At 43.9% G+C, this 18,830-nt stretch overlaps 1 protein-coding gene across 1 annotated transcript in view; it reads left to right on the top strand.

The window, feature by feature from the left end:
* Window positions 1–389: 389 nt before the first annotated feature.
* The window catches only part of adgrl1a (adhesion G protein-coupled receptor L1a), a 67,273-nt gene continuing 48,832 nt past the window's right edge, over window positions 390–18,830 (top strand). The window contains exons 1-2 of the mRNA XM_044331893.1: window positions 390–630; window positions 15,679–15,863. Coding sequence (XP_044187828.1) covers window positions 15,794–15,863 — 70 coding nt within the window. The 5' untranslated portion in view covers window positions 390–630; window positions 15,679–15,793. The remainder of the gene's footprint in view (window positions 631–15,678; window positions 15,864–18,830) is intronic.

Below are 18,830 nucleotides of genomic sequence, written 5' to 3'. Positions count from 1 at the left end.
GGCCTAACCCACGAAGCAAAGAGGGAGAGTCGTTTAAGCTAAGTTAAACAAGGGCACTTAGATTTTAAAGGGCCATAATCTTCAAAAAGGGGCGCTTTAAAATCAATTGACAAGACATATAAAAGGTAAAGACAGATTGAAAGCAGGAAGGTGTAGTTGTTGGCAGTTAAGTTACTCATTTTTATGAATGAGCATGTTTAATTGTACGTCATTGATACTTGTTCTGTGCCTGCGTCTTTGCTTATGTGCATGTGTCTGTAAGTGTGGGCTGTGTGTGTGTGTGTGTGTTTGCTGGGCAGCGCAGGTGGGCTGGATCAGTATCCAGAGCAGCACTGAGCCAGTGATTCAGCCCGCACAGTTTGGGCCAGAATCCAATCAGGGCAGCCATCTGGTGACCAATCAGGGCCCTGGCTGTGATGTCACAGCAACAGAGTTCTGAGTTCCATGGGAGCAGAGAGGGATAAATGCCATGAATCACATTGGATCTCTGTGCTGGTAACGCTGGCTAGTTGGACCACAGAGCACACTATCTGGCCATAACTACGTGAGTGTCAATGGACTGGATGATGGGGCATGAGGAGGTGAACTGTGCTGCTGACCGGGATGCTGGGTCACTGAAACCAGGCTGTTGTGAGTTGTGTGCCTGTTTATGTGGTTGTGTTTGTTTCACTGACAAGCAGCTACTGTTGACTTTTATACAAGCTCCTTCTTTATTCATGCTCCAGCAGTCTAGTCCACATGCTTAATTTCACTTTTATGTACTGTAGATGTCTTGTGGAGAAAATTGGCATTTCTGTCTCTTGTTTAACTTCACAGAGGATAGAGGTGACACTGGAGCCCACGCAGTCAGGGCACGAGGACACACTGTATCTGTTGTGATTGACAGCTCTGTTAATTCTAATGTGATTAATATTTCAAGGCTGTCCTCCGTGTGAATGCGTCTATAATGTAAAACAGTCTCAAAGAGCTTTAACCAGGTCTCTAGCACCCAGTGGGTCACCCTGACCGAGGCCTACAGTGGAAATGTTCCCAGCTTTCACACCACTTGCGGTTAGCAGGCCAGACAGAGGTGTGGGGGATGGCTGTGTGACAGAGAGAAGGAAGTCACAGGAGAATGGCTACTGTCACTACCAAAAGGCCCTCTGCAAGGGCATCAGAGGGGAAACAGGACAGGCTGGCAAGAAAGAGTCTGAGTGAAAGTTGACCTTAAAAAGCTTCACAGCACCAGATATTGCTGTAACACTCAGGCCTGTGAATATTTCATCAGCCCTTAAGCGAGTTGTAGAATATAGCTGGCGATAGTGGTACATACTGCGAAGTCTTATATTCTGTCTCCGGCTATATAGGAAAAAGGGGGTTTACATTTATATGGTTGCAGAGTCCAAACTAGCCTACAGTATTAATGCAAATCCCTCAGTTGGGATGTACAGTAGCATGGATAGAGGAGGGGGGATGGACTGTTGTGATTACTAAAAGCAGTTAAATCCACCCTCCTTCCCTCTGGTGCTTATCTGATCAGTCAAGCAACCAGCTAGCTCCTCAGCATGGGATTTAATATCAAACACAGGCCATAAGCCGTGTTCAATAGGCATGACAAGGATAAACATCAGTGGGAACACGCAACGTATTGCTGGCCTAGCCTGAATATAAGGGCAGCAGGGGTGAGACGAGCGCAGCGTCTTGACATCAGCACATACGTAAATAAACGGGCGAGAGAGTCCACGAGCTGGACCTCACATATACTTCACACAGAGAGTGCGAGCGCAACAAAGAGGAAGAAAAAAAATATATGAAAAGATAGAAAAAGAGGAGTGAGAAGGGGAGGCAATCATGCAGAGAGGAATCTGAGGGCCTAGCATGAAGGTGCAGGAGGTGCAAGGTGTGTTAGCTTATGGGGCTGTTTGTGCGTCTGTATGTGTGTATATTTGTATGTGTGTATGCCTGCTCTGCCGCCCTGGTGACTTCAGGTGTTATCTTCTTAGCCTCCAGACGTGACACTGAGATAATTAGAAATGTTAACACTCACTGGAGCTTGTACTTCTACACTTCTATGAATTCTCAGTTTCTTTCTTGCTCATTCCCATTTGCTCTTTCTCCTGTCTCTCTTTCATAAACACACACACACACACACACACACGTGCACATACACACTCAAATTCTATTATCTCCCTTAGCCCGTGTTATGAATGACACACTTAAAGCCTGGAATGACTTGGCCATGCGGCAGTGGATCACAATTAATGTCAACACCAGCATCTGTGAAAATAATTGTCACGACTCAATTTTAATGTGTTGATGACCTGTTTTTTTCTACTTTTAGATATATTAAGATATATTTATTTTGACTGATCATTTTTTGTACATAGGATAATCCACTTGTTCACTGCATTTGTTGCAAATTTGATAATTTATTAGAATTGCAAGGATCGTTTGTTAATTACAGTATTTTCCAAAAAGAAAAAAGGTGAAAATGGAATGATAGATGTGAAATTAATTACATTCACAGTTGGATTAATCCTACTAAGATCAGAATCAAGGATGGTAAGTTGCATTTCTTTGCTTGAATAGACAGAGACAATAGACATCTATTTTTGAGGCAGCCAACAAACAGCCCTCGGTTTACTGAAGCAGTAGGAGGACAGTGTAGAAATTCTGACAAATGTCTTGGCTCAAAGAAAGGGAGAGATACAGAGAAAGACATGCTTACTGGAGTGTTTCACATGGAAAAATGAAAAGTGACAGAGAGCTGACAGAGGGATGACAACCTTGTTTGTCCTTTACTGGATGATCAACATGTGTTACGCAGATATGGGTCTCCAAGGTGGACATCGGACGGCTGATACAGAGGGTTCCACGCTCCACTGGAATTCCCCTGCCTTTAAATTAGCATCCTAACTCTGCTTACTCAGCTAGCGGCACAAGCTGTGGAGCAGTGTGTGAACGCCGGCGATAATGAAACTGCACACCGCCGACATCATTAAAGATAATCTTGGCTCATTTTGTGCTGGGACACATAATCCTAGGAAGATGCCGCAAACAACAGAAGTGCTAATTTTTCTAGAGCAGGGCACATAAACACCCCCCCTACTATCATCTCACCATCTCCCACCAGTCTCCACACCTCTGACGCTTGGTTGGAGGGATGAAGAAGTACAGTAGGTTGGTTTGCAGGAAACAGATCCCAGGTCAAGGCAAAGTCTTGTCTGAAGGCGTCTCCAGCGTGTGTCTAATTGAGCGCTGTGTAGTTAATTGTTTGTGCGTGGGAGGGGAGAAATCAATCTGTTTTCTCACTGCCGTGACTTCTAGGCCCTGGGGTGAGAGACTGGAGCTGGCAGACACAGACCTACACGTACACACACATCCACAGCTCTGCCAGAAAAAAACCCCAAAACCATGCCTTGCAAGCACAAACACGCACATGCAGACCCATACGCTCTCTCCACTGGTGCACACACTGAAACACGCACGCACACATACACACACACACACACACACTCGCTCCTCAGAGGAAGAAGATGTGCATGAGGGGTTATTGAGTCAGGGAAAAGTCAGATCCATCTATCGATCGGTTGCTTGCTGAGAGAGGAGTCAGGAACGTGAGACCTGCACAGGTCAGAGGGCCAGGAGACAGAATGGATGAGAGAGAGTAAAACGAGAGAGAGAGAGAGACCTACAGAGCTTACAGCTAGCAGCACCCCCCACCCCCCCACACACCCATCCTATCTGAATGCAGAGCCAGCATTCTGCTTTGATGTGGATATTCAGAGAAGCTCTGCTCGGCCTCATAAACACTAGAGATGAGATTTCTTCAATTTGTAACTTGGGTCAGTGCCATATGTCAGATCAATGGGAGAGAAAGAAACATACTAACGGAAACTAATTGTTATCCTTATCTTTTGATCTGTATCTATTGCTATAGATTATTGTATACTTAATGTATGATATATATAATTAATCTACAGCGAACCACTATGTCAATTAACATATAAATGCCTTCTATAAATAATGAATTAATTTGCATTTCTAGCTAATCAGCTCATTTGCATGTGTCTAGTTATCTTTAAGGGTATTTCAATTTATGACGGAGTGTTACTGTCAGTGAAAACCTATTTGCATTTTAAATCTTTCACTGTGTGTTGAAAAAACAGTTTCTTCTGCTGCACCGGTCTCCCCCCTAAGAGGAAAGACATTTGTGCTGGTTTAGGGGGAATTCGCAGAAAAAGAATGTCACCTGAATAATTTACTTTTCCTTTTAATGGTATCAGAGCACATACTCACTTCTGATCTCATTTGAGCCACCGAAGCTCCTTTCCCATTGGCTGCAAGCGGCTCGTGGAATGCCTGTAAGTCCCCCCTTGATTGGCTGAGAGTTATTTATTTTCATCCAGTCAAAAACTCTTTAATTATTGATGGGAATGAAGCAAACTGGGATCTGATGATGAGATGTGAAAATAGGATGAGAACTGCAGAGGGATGGAGGGAGCATGTGAGTACAAAACAGGGGCGGTGGGGGAGTGTGGAGGGGCAGAGACGTGAGGTTGAAGCGAGATATGTAGAGGGGGAGGGGTGATAAGGTGGATGAGTACAAACAGTACTATCCTTCACTTGGATAGCAGCAGGAGCCATGAGATGTCTGTTGATTCATCTCCTTTTATGCGCTTGGTTCCCTTTCTCCGCCGAACCTTTTTAACCGAACAAAGGCAGACGGAGGGAGTGATTCAGAGTGACCAGACGCCCGAGACTCCCGGAACGGAGGGGGAGAAAGGTCACATGAAACAGGAGGCTCCATGGAGACCACCGACCAGAACGAAATGTGTCGATGAACTGATGTACTCAGGCCTCCAGGGGTAGGAGGAGATGGAGGGAAAAATGAGTATTTGAAAAGAAAGAAAAAGAGAGAGTGGGTAGAGGCAGAGGTGTGTGTGTGTGTGCGTTTGTGTGTACGTGCATATTTGAAGGTGTGCGTGTGGGTGTAAATGTCTCAAGGCGTAATCATTACACGACAAAACAAAAATATACAAATGCGTGTGCGGTGAATGTGTGTTTTGTCTGTTCACATATGCGCGTATACTGACTCCTTGCTTCAGTCTATGAATGGTAGTGGGGGAGGCGGTCGGCACAGACCCTCTGGATCCTCTCCATGCACTAATGGGTGTTCACCTGGTGTGGATTCCGGCAAAGCGTTTCCAGCACTGCACTGTTGGTAATTAACAGAAGCAAGCAGTGGAAAGCAGCACCTGTTACAGCCTGACTGACTGAGGCCCTGAGCTCTGGGCTCTGGGCTGTGTCTTCCACTGCTCCTCTCTAATAATCAGACCACCACCAACGCCTGTCCCTCCTCTGGGACCTCACAGCATGAATGTATGCACTTGTGAGTTTGTGTGATTAACTGTGTCATTCAAAACAAGGAAATGGAGGCAGATTAAAAACAGGCGAGGACAAAAGAAGGAGAGATTCCACAATAATTACAGTAATAATGTTGGTTCTGCACATAGCTTGAGGCTGTCTGTCTTGTTCTGAGCATTATTTGCAGTAAATATGCGTTCTAGTGGCAAACATTTACCTGTGCCTGTTTCTAGACAGCTGCTCAATGAACAAATGCACAGGCTGCCATGTGATGATTTAACCATTATAGTGCTGGAGACTCAATTTCACCCTCCTACTGTCAACGTGTCTATTTCTGCTTATTCATACTTATTTATAAACAACAGGAATTTTTCTGTCACCGATTGAATTGTTTAAAATGTAGATACAAATGAGTACATCAGGGTTTTAGCATTAAATTGAGATTTTGCAGGACAAGATGGCTGTGTGTGTGTGTGTGTGTGTTTGCATGTGCAGAGACTTTTATTTCTCCTCAATTATTCCTGAGCAGCCATGAAGGCTACTACTGTGCTGTATGTGGGACAGTGTCAGTGTGCTTTTATGTATGCGGGTGTGTGTGTGGGCTGCATATGTGTGTTTGACAAAGGTAGACATAGAGAGGAAGCGAGAGAGGAAGTGAGTGACAGCCATGTTTTAGAATTGGGGCATGTCAGCCAGGCCTGCTGTGTCAGTATCTCCTGATGCCCACTCTGCCCATCCTAAAGCTGGATAACCTTGGCAGGCAGATTGGGGTCACTACTATCAAATTAGATACATCACTCACACACACAGAGACACACACAGTTGCACAACACAAATCACTTGGACATGTGCATTTGGAAAAGGTAGACATGTTTGCATCCACATAAACAGGCAGAGACCCACTCGCTGTGCTCTTGTGATGCACAACAAAATCATGTGGATAACTTCAGACAGGAATATAGGGTAGAACGTAGGAAATTACACTTTCTAAAGATGGAGTTTGGTTGAATTGCTAAAATCACTCTAAATTGCCTACTCTACTGCCCAGAATGCACTGTGTTGATAAAAGTCCCGATACACTCATCCAAGGTTTGATTCATGTTCACTCACATTAAAGGCTAGCAGCATACGCTCAGGAAGCGCTTACGAATGCAAATTGCTCCGTGCTCGTGTGTGGGTCATTTACATGCTAGTGTAACGCTCTTAAATGTGGAGTGTTGCCAATAAACAGCACTATCAAGCTTTCGTGAAAGAAAACCACACCCTGAAAACAAAAGTAAACCTGAAAATTCATCAAACACTGATGTTTTCAAAGAGATATTAGGGATTTGGTAGCTTTTGCCAAATAAAAAAGGCTGCTAAGACTTGGATCCAGAGCATCCTAAAAAAATTGATCAATGGGCAATAACCCAAATGCAGTGAAAGGGATGTCAAATCCCAGTATGTAGATGTAAAGAGGATGAAGCACATAATGTACCTTTCTTTAGCCACATTTTTAGCAGCATTGGAGAGTTTAAATACAAAACACAATAACTCAGCACTCAGCCAGCCACCCAACTTGCCTCATGGTCGCAACACTTCATACATTTCACCATGAACTAGAGAAAAAAATAGTCATTGCCAACAAAGATGAGGCAAAGAATGATGGATTTGTTTGAACTGTTCAAAAGTAAAATATACGTCTTAGTTCTGTAGTCTGTTGGATCTTCCTGACTCCAACAAGCTTCACTTTAGCTAAATCCATGCCAGTTTAAAGAGTGGATCTCTAAAATGGCAAAGTCGAAGATGTGACAGAATAATTAGTTGATGGTGCCACTGACACAAAAGATGGATACTTCCATTGTATGGGTCTCAGCAATGAGATGAAAAGAAAGTCAACCTATTTTTAAATGTCACTGTCTCTTTTTGTTCTGAATCCCTGCTCCACTTTGTGCCACAGATCTAAACTGGGTCAACATCACATGTGGCGCCCCGGTGGGCTCTTCTGTGTGCATATGTGTGTGCGTGAACATGCGTGTGAATGCTTCAAGTCATGATCATGTACGTCTTACCATACACTGACACCAACACTTGGGAGTGGGTGTCTACAGTTTGCCTTGAGTGAATCCCGAAGGTTTGCTAAACAATTATGAATTAGTTTTTTCCACAAGTAATTATTGTCTATCTTCCCCAATTAGGAATGAGCGTGCATTATCTGCAAATTGTTTAAGTCTGTTGTGGTGCTCATTATTAGACAGGGAGCTGTGGATAGGCTGGTGTGTAACAGGATTGTGCGTTTGTGTAAGTGCATAGAAAATTTGCCTGTGATGCATCTTTGTTGTGTATCAGTAGTGTGTTTGTACAAAGCGTATGCTTGACTATGGTGTACTGCGTTGCAACAGTGAGGGGGGGGTTGCCCCGCTGGAGCTTTCAGATTAATAGACACTGATAATAACACACAACTCACAGCGCTTCTGTCCTTAATGAAGATGGATCTAGCCGGGCCAGGCAGTGCACAGGCACTCAGGGTGGCAATCTGCCAGTCACAGCCAAGTGACATCTGGGAACAGCTCAATGCAAAGGGCGGGAGGGAGCAAGATTCACTAGAGAGTACAATTTCATAACATTATCATGTTATATCATAATCCATTGTTGGTGGCTCACAAGATTAATGTCAGGGCCGGCAGTTATCACTCTTGTTGTTTAGACTTAATGGTCACAGTGAATTATTCATTTCCTCCTATTGATTTGCAACGCAACTCATGCCGACAAAGTTGACAGCGCAGGTTGACTGATATGGAGTATATCTAATTTGACTGTTAGGTTGGGAAGCAGGGTGACAGAAATAAAGTAGAAAGCACAAGAGGAAAAGTCAAAATCCAGGAACAAGCTAAAGTTATATCCCACAGTGCAGACACAGATGTGGAACAAACTGTGCTAATCAACTTTGTTAGTCTTCTAGGTGTTTTAATTAGCAGATTTCTTTGCATTTATATAATAAAATTGAGGCCTGTCATCGTTGCAAAATTACACTTTTCAGAATGAATTCATGTATCATTTTTCTGCTGGTTAGCGATTGGTTAAGAAGTGACTGCCAAATTGGGTCAGAGGTTCCATCCCTGTAAGATATTAGAGCCCATTAGAGCGAGGCTGCAGCCAGTGTTTGTTTGAGAAGACAGGTAGGTGCTGAGGTCACTTCCTCTGGCAGCTGTAGCGGGCATCACAGGGCAAGCATTGATGGGTGGTGGCATTGCCTCCTGTTGCATCAGTAATAATGAACAGTGACAAGCTCTGCGCCGCCACAATAGATCACAGGGCACACTGGAGACACTGAAGACCAGGCCGGGGAGCATGCTCTCTCTGCTGTGTGGTGTCAGCTCTGACGAACAGACTGACTGGTTGGCTGTCTGGCTAGGGGCAGACTCACTCATCTCACTCATTCATGGATGCAGCAGCGCTGTTAGCACACTCAGATACTCGTGTACTCTGATTAGCATGTAATACTGTCACTCAGGAATATCGGGCTCTTATTGGCTGCTTTATAGACAGTGAGGATTTTTTTTTTATTCTTATGAGAACTACTAGTGTTTCGGAAATATATAATAGTTAAAGTGTAGACTCTAGAGATGAGGAGGTGTGTGGGTTGGGGTTTGTGGAGAGCTGCAGCCGAGGGCGGTTGCTGAAGCAGGAGAAAGTGGTACAGGAGTGTCTATTGAATAAAGTGAGAAGGGCTCTCTCTCTCTCCTCCTTCCCTTTGCCTTTACCTCTTTGACAGCCACACTAGCACTGTTTGATATCCCTCCGCTGTGTTCTGCAGCGCTACAGATTCCCTTGTCTCATTTACATTCCCTTAAAGCACACTTCCATTAAAGTCTCTCCCTGTTTTTTTGTCTCTTCCCTCTTTCCTTCTGTTTCTTCAAATAGGTCTTTTTTTCCCTGGGTTGCTGTTTTGGAAGGAGCCTTATTCCCTGTTGACTACACAGCCTATCCCCGCTCTCCCTGAGTCAGTAATCAAACACATTGGCCCTAATACACAGGCCATTACAAGAGCTCTGATGTTCCATCTGCACACAGTCGGCACAATGGTGTCATTATATAAACAGCCCTGCTGTTGCAGCCAGCGAGATATTACCACACCAGAGCTCCAGCCTTAACTGACCTACCCTAGTAAATAGAGAAGTGTTGGGATGATCTGACCTGAATGTGCTTGTATCACTGCTAGCTTAACAACATTATCCATCGTCCATGAATGCTGTAGTGTTAACATTACAGCAGGCTATCAGTTCTCACTATGATGGAGATAGTGTGGGCTGTTGAGCATCAATGCAAATGTAATAGAATCAGGTTGTTTTGAAGGAATGATATCTAATGCTATTATGTTGTCTTTGCTAGCGATAGCCTCACCAAAAAGGATTATGGAGATTAGTGATAGGCCCAACTGGAAGATAACAATGAAGGGGGTGGGAGGGCAGCGGTTTATACAAGCTGTATCATATTTCTTATGCAGTGACATGGATTCAATCTTGTTTTGGCAGCTGCCAAGAGTAGAGATGGGATGGTTTGTACAGAATTGTGTTTAAGTTAAGTTTCTGGAGTTATTTTAAAGTCTAGGGTTGTAGGACACTAAACACTGACATGCATAGTTTCCTGTTGTTTTGAATTTTATAGATAATGGTGTCGGATTGTGCAGGCCTAGCCCTTGATGTCACTTTAGCACAGTGATTGAAGCAGACTCTTTCTCATTATCAGAGTGATCTGATTCAGTGCGCTCTGCTAATGGGGGATTTTGAAACACACAGTGCAAGTGGAAGTGTGTCCAAATCATCACTTTGGCTAATTTGAATAATTATTGAATTAAAGTCGACTGTCATACCTCAGCATCCTGCAGGGCAGGTTTGACAGTAAAAACACAGCCTCCCACTCGGCAAAGCTCGATCACAGATGGTGATGGCAATGATATTTCATGGTATGTCTGTTACGTTTCAGAAGGAAAGGTAGGATAATTATATTCACTTTGGTGAGTGATTAGTTTTATGGTGGCGAAGAAGTAATTAATGAATTCTATCTCATCCTCATTTATTGTTACACTTCCTTGTATTGCTCCCTGTTGCCTAACTCAAGAGTGTACAAAGCAGTATCGAGTGTGACAAAGCTTTAGCACTGATGAGTCAGAGGGAGAATTACTTAAAGGCCCCCAGGCAAAGCATACGTTTTTGTCATTCTCTGCAGTCTCATCAAACTTGGATAATGCTACATGGCTAGCCTTCACTGAGTCTAATGATCCTTTTCTCTGAACTAAATAGCCTGACCGCTGAGTAAAACAATGGAGTTGTTTTCAGTTTATTCCAATTTAAATGGAAGTTTATTTAAACAAAATTTTTACTTGATTGCAAATATTTAATGCCACAGTTTGCATCATTCTCTGATTTATAAGTGAGATGTGATTGCCATTCATTTGCACGCTAGACTGTGTTGGTTGCTAGGAGGCAATCATTTCCTTCATAGCAAGAGCGTTGCTACTGAACCAACTATTTGTTGTTGAAGCATCTGAGGCATAAACATCAATCCTAATAGCATGGGAATTGCTGGTGCTTCATCTGAAGATGCAAAGACTTCTTTTTGCATGAAGCAACTGACCGTCATAATTTATGACTGTCAAATCTTTAAATCAATCACAAGTGTTTTCCCAACTGAATACATCTGTGTGTTTGTGTTTTCCTGCTCCCCCCCCCCCCCCCATTGCCCTGCATGATTTGCATTTGTTCATGCAACATACCTCATCTTTGAACGTATTGAAATGCTAATTAAGATGTTAGCAGTTACCGTAGCACTTTATCTGCACAAAGCATATTTGGCGAGCTCTCAGTTGGAAATTCACTTTTAAAAACTGTTGTGTTATTCCAATCTGCAATGTTGATCTATAGCCTTTTGACCACAGGCTGTCCAGTCAAACACACACACACACACACACACACACACACACACACACACACACACACACACACACACACACACTGCAATGACTCACTTATCATACTCTCACCTTGATATCAGATTTCCCTCAGTGGGGGGAGAACAGGAGAGAGAAAACCTGAAGCTGTATCAGCCCTGAGAGTTGCACCAGCTTTTCTAATTATGCAGTAAAAACTGTCTACGTAAACTCTTTGTTCCCCTTCTTTGTGATTCTGGCCCGGTAATGTTCCTAAATGCCTCTTTCTTCTGTACAGAGAGGGGTAAACGTGAATGGTTCTCATGACAGAAACACACAGCCTTTAACTGTACCCCCTACCCCGAATAAAAAGGACTTGTGACACCCTGTTCTTGATGAGCATGTCTGCTAAAGCAAACAGACCCTAATGATCATGGTGATTATCGTAATGATCCAATAGAAGTGGATAATGAGGTTATTTGCTTTAGATCAAAGCAGCCTGTAAATTAATAGCTGAAAAAACAGAGGGTAGCATTTGAAACCGAATGACAGAGCTGTGTAACTCCGCCGCCGCTCCGTTTAGACAGCCGTCTTTCTTTGTGTTGATACAACTGACTGTCATTTGCACTGCCTCCCACTTTCTCCCGTACTCCTCACCCTCCTAACCTTTCCACCAGTGCAGTGAAATTGCTGTCCATTCTCCCATTTTGTGGGCTCTGGTCTCATAGGGATATGATGTTTTCCGCTCTATTAGAAGAGAAACAGTGATGATAATAATGGTGGATGTGATCAGTGCAAAAGGTCAGCCTCTGGCCTGGGGCGCGTAACATCCTCCAAGTAGGGAGAGCACGGAGGGCGAAGACACCCATCTCACACCCTCCAAAGACTCCTAACCTTCTTTCACCCAGAGGAAGACTGACTCATAGACACAGGCAGAAGAAATACTTTCTCCTTTGCCATTACATCCTGCTTTCTTACTATTCCTTTGCTGTTCTCACTTGGCTATTTTCAGCAGTTTCCCCTCCCACTCTCTTATTTATTCTCGTTATACAGAAAGTCACCCTTCCTTACTCCGTTTGTTCCTTACTTCCTTTGCTCCTTCTGTTCCTTGTTTGTTAGTAACTCGGGATGCTTTCTTTGTCAGTTGCTTCCTCTCTTTTTCTGTTCCTTCGTTCCCTCCTTTGTTCTGTTATTTCTTTGTTTCTTCCTTCCTTCATTTTGTTTCTTCCTTCCTTCATTTCGACCTCCCATCCTTTATTCCTTCTATCCTCCCTTCCTACCATATTAGAATTGAGTGTTGTCTAATGTTTCTGCTTCTTTTTTGTCACACAAAAAAATCAATTTATCCACCCTGCACTTTTCTCTCCTCCTTCCCTCCCTCAATCCACAACTTGCCCTCCTTCCCTGTTTTCTTTCTCTGGCCCTCCTCATCTTCTGAGACCACAGGAGAGCTATTGTTGAAAAGTACAGACAGAACAGTCAAAGGAAACAAGAGGAAAGACAGATTTTTCTTATTAAAACTACAAAAGTTGGAGAAAAAAACCAATGCCTGTCACTGCACAGGAGGGGATCACTTTTTGACCATTAATAATACAGTGAGATCGAGGGGGGGGAGAAAAGAGGGAGCGGGAGAGAAAAGGCCGTGAGAGAGAGAGAAAGAGAGAGAGAGAGAGAGAGAGAGAGAGAGAGAGAGAGAGAGACCAAGGCTTATACAGTACCACATCACATGTCTGTTGCTATTTGTTTACAGCTTTTCTGCTCTTTCTTTATCTCTCCTGCTCTCCCTCTGAGCGTGTCCTTTTCTCTCAGCTGCTGGTCATAGAGGGTGGTCACAAACAAACTCAAATTAAGGCCCAGGCTGCACTAGTGCAGAGGTTGTGTGTGTGTATGTGTGTGTGTGTTGTGCGTATAATAGAAATAAATGGTGGAATAAAAAACTTCTGCTGCGGATGTGCTTCATACTTCTGCTTTCATTCTCTCTTCCTCCTTGCTGTTTTTTCTCCCCTTCTAGCTCTCTCTCTCTCTCTGTCTTGCTTGTACTCTACAGCATCCAACTCACTAATCCACACAGCGACACCCAGGCAGGTCGGTTGCTGTGGGCTGGGCGTTGCCACTGGGGAGGCGGGTAAATATCAGAGAAGGTCAGGGAGAGGAGGGGCTGGAGAGGTGGGGTGGAAGCCAAATTAGTGATGATGAAGAGAGGGGGTGAAGCCAACCAGTCACTCATGACCTGCCGTCTTGGCTGCCAGGAAAAGAAAGCTTTGCCATGCCTGCATGGCCCTACATACTAAGATGAAAAGATTACAAAAAATGGAATTCAAATACCGTATTTCCTCAAATAAAAGATGGTAGTCAGTTAAAAGCTGGATCTCCGATAATGGCTGGGGGCGTGGTCGACACGAACAAATAAAGACTAGCCCCAAAAACAGGTCAAAGAGAAAACAAGGGTGGATAAACTCCTAGTGGCTGTTTTATAATTTGCGTGCCAGTTAAGCATAAATAGTAGTTACCTGGATGTAACTTCAGTTCTATGAGTACATGCGTAGCCCTCTAGCCGACCATCACAGAGAGGGGAGGGGGACGGAGGAGACGTGATATTGTTGAAATTTGGGGATTACAGCGAATATTTTAATAATGATGACGGCAGCGACACTACATGAGCATGGGTAACCAGGGTAACCACAGTAATGTGGCTAAACCAGCGAGCATACATCCATGAGCATGCTACCTACATGCTACAGCTAAGTGTTGCACTACCAAGATGTAGAACTCAAGCACTTGAATTATTGTTTGGAGTAGGTGGATTACCGGTAATGCAGTAACCAAAATTTAACAGAAGCAGATCAGAAAACAAGGATGCTTCATACTAAAATATGAGCAAATATACTTGTCAAATAGAGGGAATTAGAAATAAAGGCCTCTCTCTAATATAAGCCTTCTTCCAATGAAGGCCTAGTACCCTCTGTAGTTGAAGTAAATAAATGCCCCGAACCCTCCAAACCCCCAAACTAGTGCATATGTGTCTCCCTGCAGAAGTTGCTATAATCAACAACCCTATCGCTAGAATAAATTTTGGCATGGTACATTTCTTCAAACCACGGATACGTTGAATCTCTACGTTTCAATGTCTACATTTCAATGTTGATTGCATTTTAAGCTTTTTGCGTGTCATTTAACGCTGCATTAAATGGCTGTTATCAGTTGAATAATTATGTTTTATGATGTGACACCGCTGTGGTTAAGGTCTAGTTAGGTTTAGGCACATGAACCATTTGGTTAGGGTTAGGAAAAGATCATGGTTTGGGTTAAAATACCCGGTTCTGTCACCAGAAAAACGGCTGCAAATGTCCTGATGTCTCATTAAAAATACCCAGTTTTGTTTTTGAATTTTATTGTCTTGAACAATAGTTTCTGCTGCTTTGATGCTTTTGCAACTTTGTGCCATGCACTTAACTTACTAACCAATCACCCAACCCGCCTTCTCCTAACATGAAAGTCGGCTCATATAGATGTCTAATCTGAACTAGGCGACTTGGCTGCAATCAAATAAAGGGGGTAGAGGGTAGAGAGATCAAAAAAATTCCACTCAACCGTCCGTCCCCCCCCCCCCCCCCCCCCCCTCCATCACCAACCAAAAAGAACAACTTGCAGACACAATCACACACACGGATACAGACAGTCTCAGCAAGTGCTCTCAGTCCCTGGAGAGGTAGAGCAGGCTTTACTGTCAAAAAATCAGAGCTAAAGTTCCAGATTGTGATTTATTTCATTAGGCAAATGAGATGTGCAAGCCCTACGGCACTGCTTACTGAGTCACTGCTATTCACTGTCACACACACACATACACACACACACACACACACACACACACACATGCGCACGCACACACACACATACACACTCACACACACACACAAAAAGTACATGTATTTTTCACATGTTGAATATAGCTCGGTTAACAGCCCCAAAACATATGTAGCATGTCTGATTCAATCAAGCGTTCAAACACTGTAGAGTGATGAGCTGGTGGTGGCAACAGCTGTTGCCATGCCATGCTGCACAAAATGGCCTCAGATCTCCCTGTCTGATCATTCTACCTGACCACCACAGGGGGAGCCTCTCTCCTCTCCTCTCCTCTCCTTTCCTCTCCTCTTCTCTACTCTCTATCTCCGTCTCCTCTCTTATACTGTTTAGTATGCTATACCAGTTGTGAGCCACTGAGTTTTGAGTTATTATCACATATTCCAGTGATAAATGCAGAATAAATTAGTCAACACTGTCTAATTCAAACGCCACACTGAGAGGGGGTAGGAATAAAAAACAAAACATTAAAATAATTCCTGTTTATGGACATACAGTTACTTAAAAATATTTATGAAGCACTTACTTACCTGTCTGTTATTTCTCTACCTCTTTGCCTGCAGGATCACCCTCAGGGAGGGTGTAAGTTGAGGAAGTGCCGTCCCACTCACCTGTGCCTGCTGACCGCCTCTACACTTTAGCCCCGCCCCTCGCCCTGGCCCCCGGTCAGCCTCCAACATGGCTGTTGCAGTCTGGATCGTCTTCACCTGTGCAGTGGCTTTCAGTAACATTACTCCATCCTCGCAAGGTATGTAATAAATATTAATATTGTATGGTATTTTAAATAATAAAATACTGTAAAAATTCACTGTCTATACACAGCACATACAATATGTATAATTTTACATTGCATCACTGATTCTGCCTGTAATGTTGCTCGTAAGCTCTTGTCGGTTTTGCTGTGCCCTGTAACTGCCCTGATCAGGTTATTGCAAATGAGGATGTAATATTTATACCTCAACTACGTGATGAAGTTTGTAAGTATATTGACTTACTGACCAGGCGAGAAACGCTGCACTTGATTAACCAGACTGTCTCCACAGGAGACAGAGAGAGAGAGAGAGGGAATGTGTGAGTGAGGTGGAGAGTGTATGTGTGAATGTCAATAAAATTTCTTGTCATCTCGATGTTAGTTGGAGCGTGGCAACAGTATAAGGGGGAATCCGTGCATGTAATGTTGCCATATGTGTGACCTTCTTGAATATGCCATGTACCATAAGATATTTCATTTTTTTGTTTGTGTGTATTTGTGTGTGTGTATGTGCTAGCTGTTGTTCGCCTAGCAGCAGGTGACCTGGTTGGGCTGAAGTGATGCTGGAGGGGTTGTATGTGTGTGTGTGTGTGTGTGTGTGTGTGTGTGTGTTGGAAGATGTGTAGGAGGGAGGGTGCAGGGATTGCGAAGGGGAGGCCGAGGGCCGAGGAGGGAAAGGAGGGGCTGTTGGGTGTCCTGCTAGTGGCCTGCCACACAGACAGCAGCACACCATCTGCTGTATGCTCTCAGTCAGCTCTGTGCCAACGAGCCGCTGGGTGATGGACAGCTAGGACGAGGTGGAGGAGGAGCACAGAGGAGAGGCACGGTCGCCACAGGGAGGTGCTGGTGATGAAGCAGGAGAAGTTGAAAAACTGAGGGAGGGAAGGAGGGAGGGAGGGTAAAATTAAAATGTGTACGTGTTTGCCTGTGTCAGCACTGGTTTTAGCATTCCCTCTGTGTAAGCTCTGATTGGCCAGGTGCGGTTCTAATTTGAGTAGGTGCTGTTTTTTTTTCCATCTTAATTTGGATGCTTTTGTAACATTGGATTTGTGTAGCGTACGTTCTGTTCCATCGGACACATTTGGCCTCTGGCGTTGTGTTGCTTTGTGTCTGTGTGTGTGTGTGTGTGTGGGTGTGGGTGTGTGTATTTGGGTGAGAATGAGCCTCCAACTATCTGTGTGACCTGGCACTTGGGGAGTATTAATAATGCATTAATAATCAATTGACTGTTATCTGTATTCAGCCCCAAAGCACATGATGAAATTAAGAAAACCTTTTTTTTTCTAATGGAATCAGGCACACAGTCACGCACCTAGATACATGCTCATGCACACCAGCATCATTTTAGTGCTCATAATTTTGGCAACCAAGTGTTGGCTTAAATGTTTTTCTCTCTATTATTGTATGACCAGAGGAGCAGGAGAGAAAAAGAAAAGAACAAGGGAGATAGAGTACAAAGGAAGAGGGCAGTTTTGATGTGATGAGAGCTGCTGAAATCACTCTCAGGCTAATCAGAGCTCATTTGGAAACCTGCAGGATCATCACACATGGCTTCACAGTCTAATGTGTACCCCTGCTCCTCCTCGGTGTCCAGACTAATCTGCCATGCTTTAACCTCACTCTACTCCTGGCTGCACATCCTAATATTTACCCCTAACACTCACACATTTATTCTCCTCTGGAACCAGCTTTTTAACTCAAATGTTCCTCACCAGCATGAGCTAAGTACACATACTACTTCCCTGCTCTGCCCCACAAACCTCACTCATCTCACACGGTGAATATTTATCCTGTTAAATCACTCTGCAGCTTTCCATTTCTCTATGAGATTCAGTGGCTGTAAGAAACACAGTCTATATTTTCATCAGTGAATACAAACTCATACTAACCGAGGCAAAGGACCCCCACACCCGTCCATCCTGGCAGGCTCCCAGACAGACTGACATGCGTACCCTGACAAACAGAATGTCCCGCTGATTCCACAGAATGCTCGAGAATGTACAACCCTTCATATGCAGTGCTGTTGCTCTGAAAGCCCATTAGGCTTGCTTAATGTGGCAGGCATTGCAGGCAGCTGCGCTGTACGTGATGAAACCCTGACACAGAGCTTTCATTTAGCACAGTGCAAGCATCGGTGTGTGTGTGTGTGTGTGTGTCTGTGTGTGTGTATTTATGTGCACCAGTGGTGGCAGCAAGACCATAATAAGGTTATTTGTAGGTCCTTTCAGCTTATAATGCATGTGACGTGTGTGTATTTGCAAACACGCACATACAGTACTGTATATGCATGTGTGTACAGTATGTCCATGAGTGATGTGTGTGTGCCAGAGTCTGTGTGGGTTTTTGTGTTTACATGAGTGTGTTCACATGTCCAGATGGGGGTGTGTGTGTGAGAACATCAGTGAGTGTGTGTGTGTGTGCCACTCATATCAGGATTCCAGTGCCAGCTGACTGGTGGAATCTGTTCTCATCTCCCCTGTATTTAAGCCTTTGCTCTCAAATCAGTCGCGTGGAAAGGCCCCTGGTCCTTTAGTGCACACGCAGACATTTTTATCTGTCTTCCCCTTCTCTCCCTTGCTTTTTTCTTCTTTGCCTTTTCCCCTGAACAGTAGCGATTATTTAAGGATAGGGGACTACCTGTTTTTACACATCTTCTCAACAAAGTGTCTCTCGACTGTCCTTGGATGATGACAGAATGTCTGAATGGGGACTGATCTCAAGGCAGTATTTTTCTTTCTGTAATGTAGGGGTGAATAGTTATTTTTCATGTAGGGCCACATGAAGAATTCCCTATGCTTTTGCAAGCCAGATGCTTTTTTATGACTCAGCCAAACAGCCATATCGGGTCTGAGTGTTGCACAACCCTAGATTTAAAATTCTGAGTGAAGATCCAAAAAATACTTGACCTGAAACCACATCCAATATTGAATTGAGAGAGTAGACTTTCAGTCCCGCAATACTATA

The sequence above is a fragment of the Thunnus albacares genome, chromosome 17, assembly GCF_914725855.1.
Source record: "Thunnus albacares chromosome 17, fThuAlb1.1, whole genome shotgun sequence".
Classification (NCBI taxonomy): Eukaryota; Metazoa; Chordata; class Actinopteri; order Scombriformes; family Scombridae; genus Thunnus; species Thunnus albacares.
This window is presented reverse-complemented; position numbering and strand designations above follow the sequence as displayed.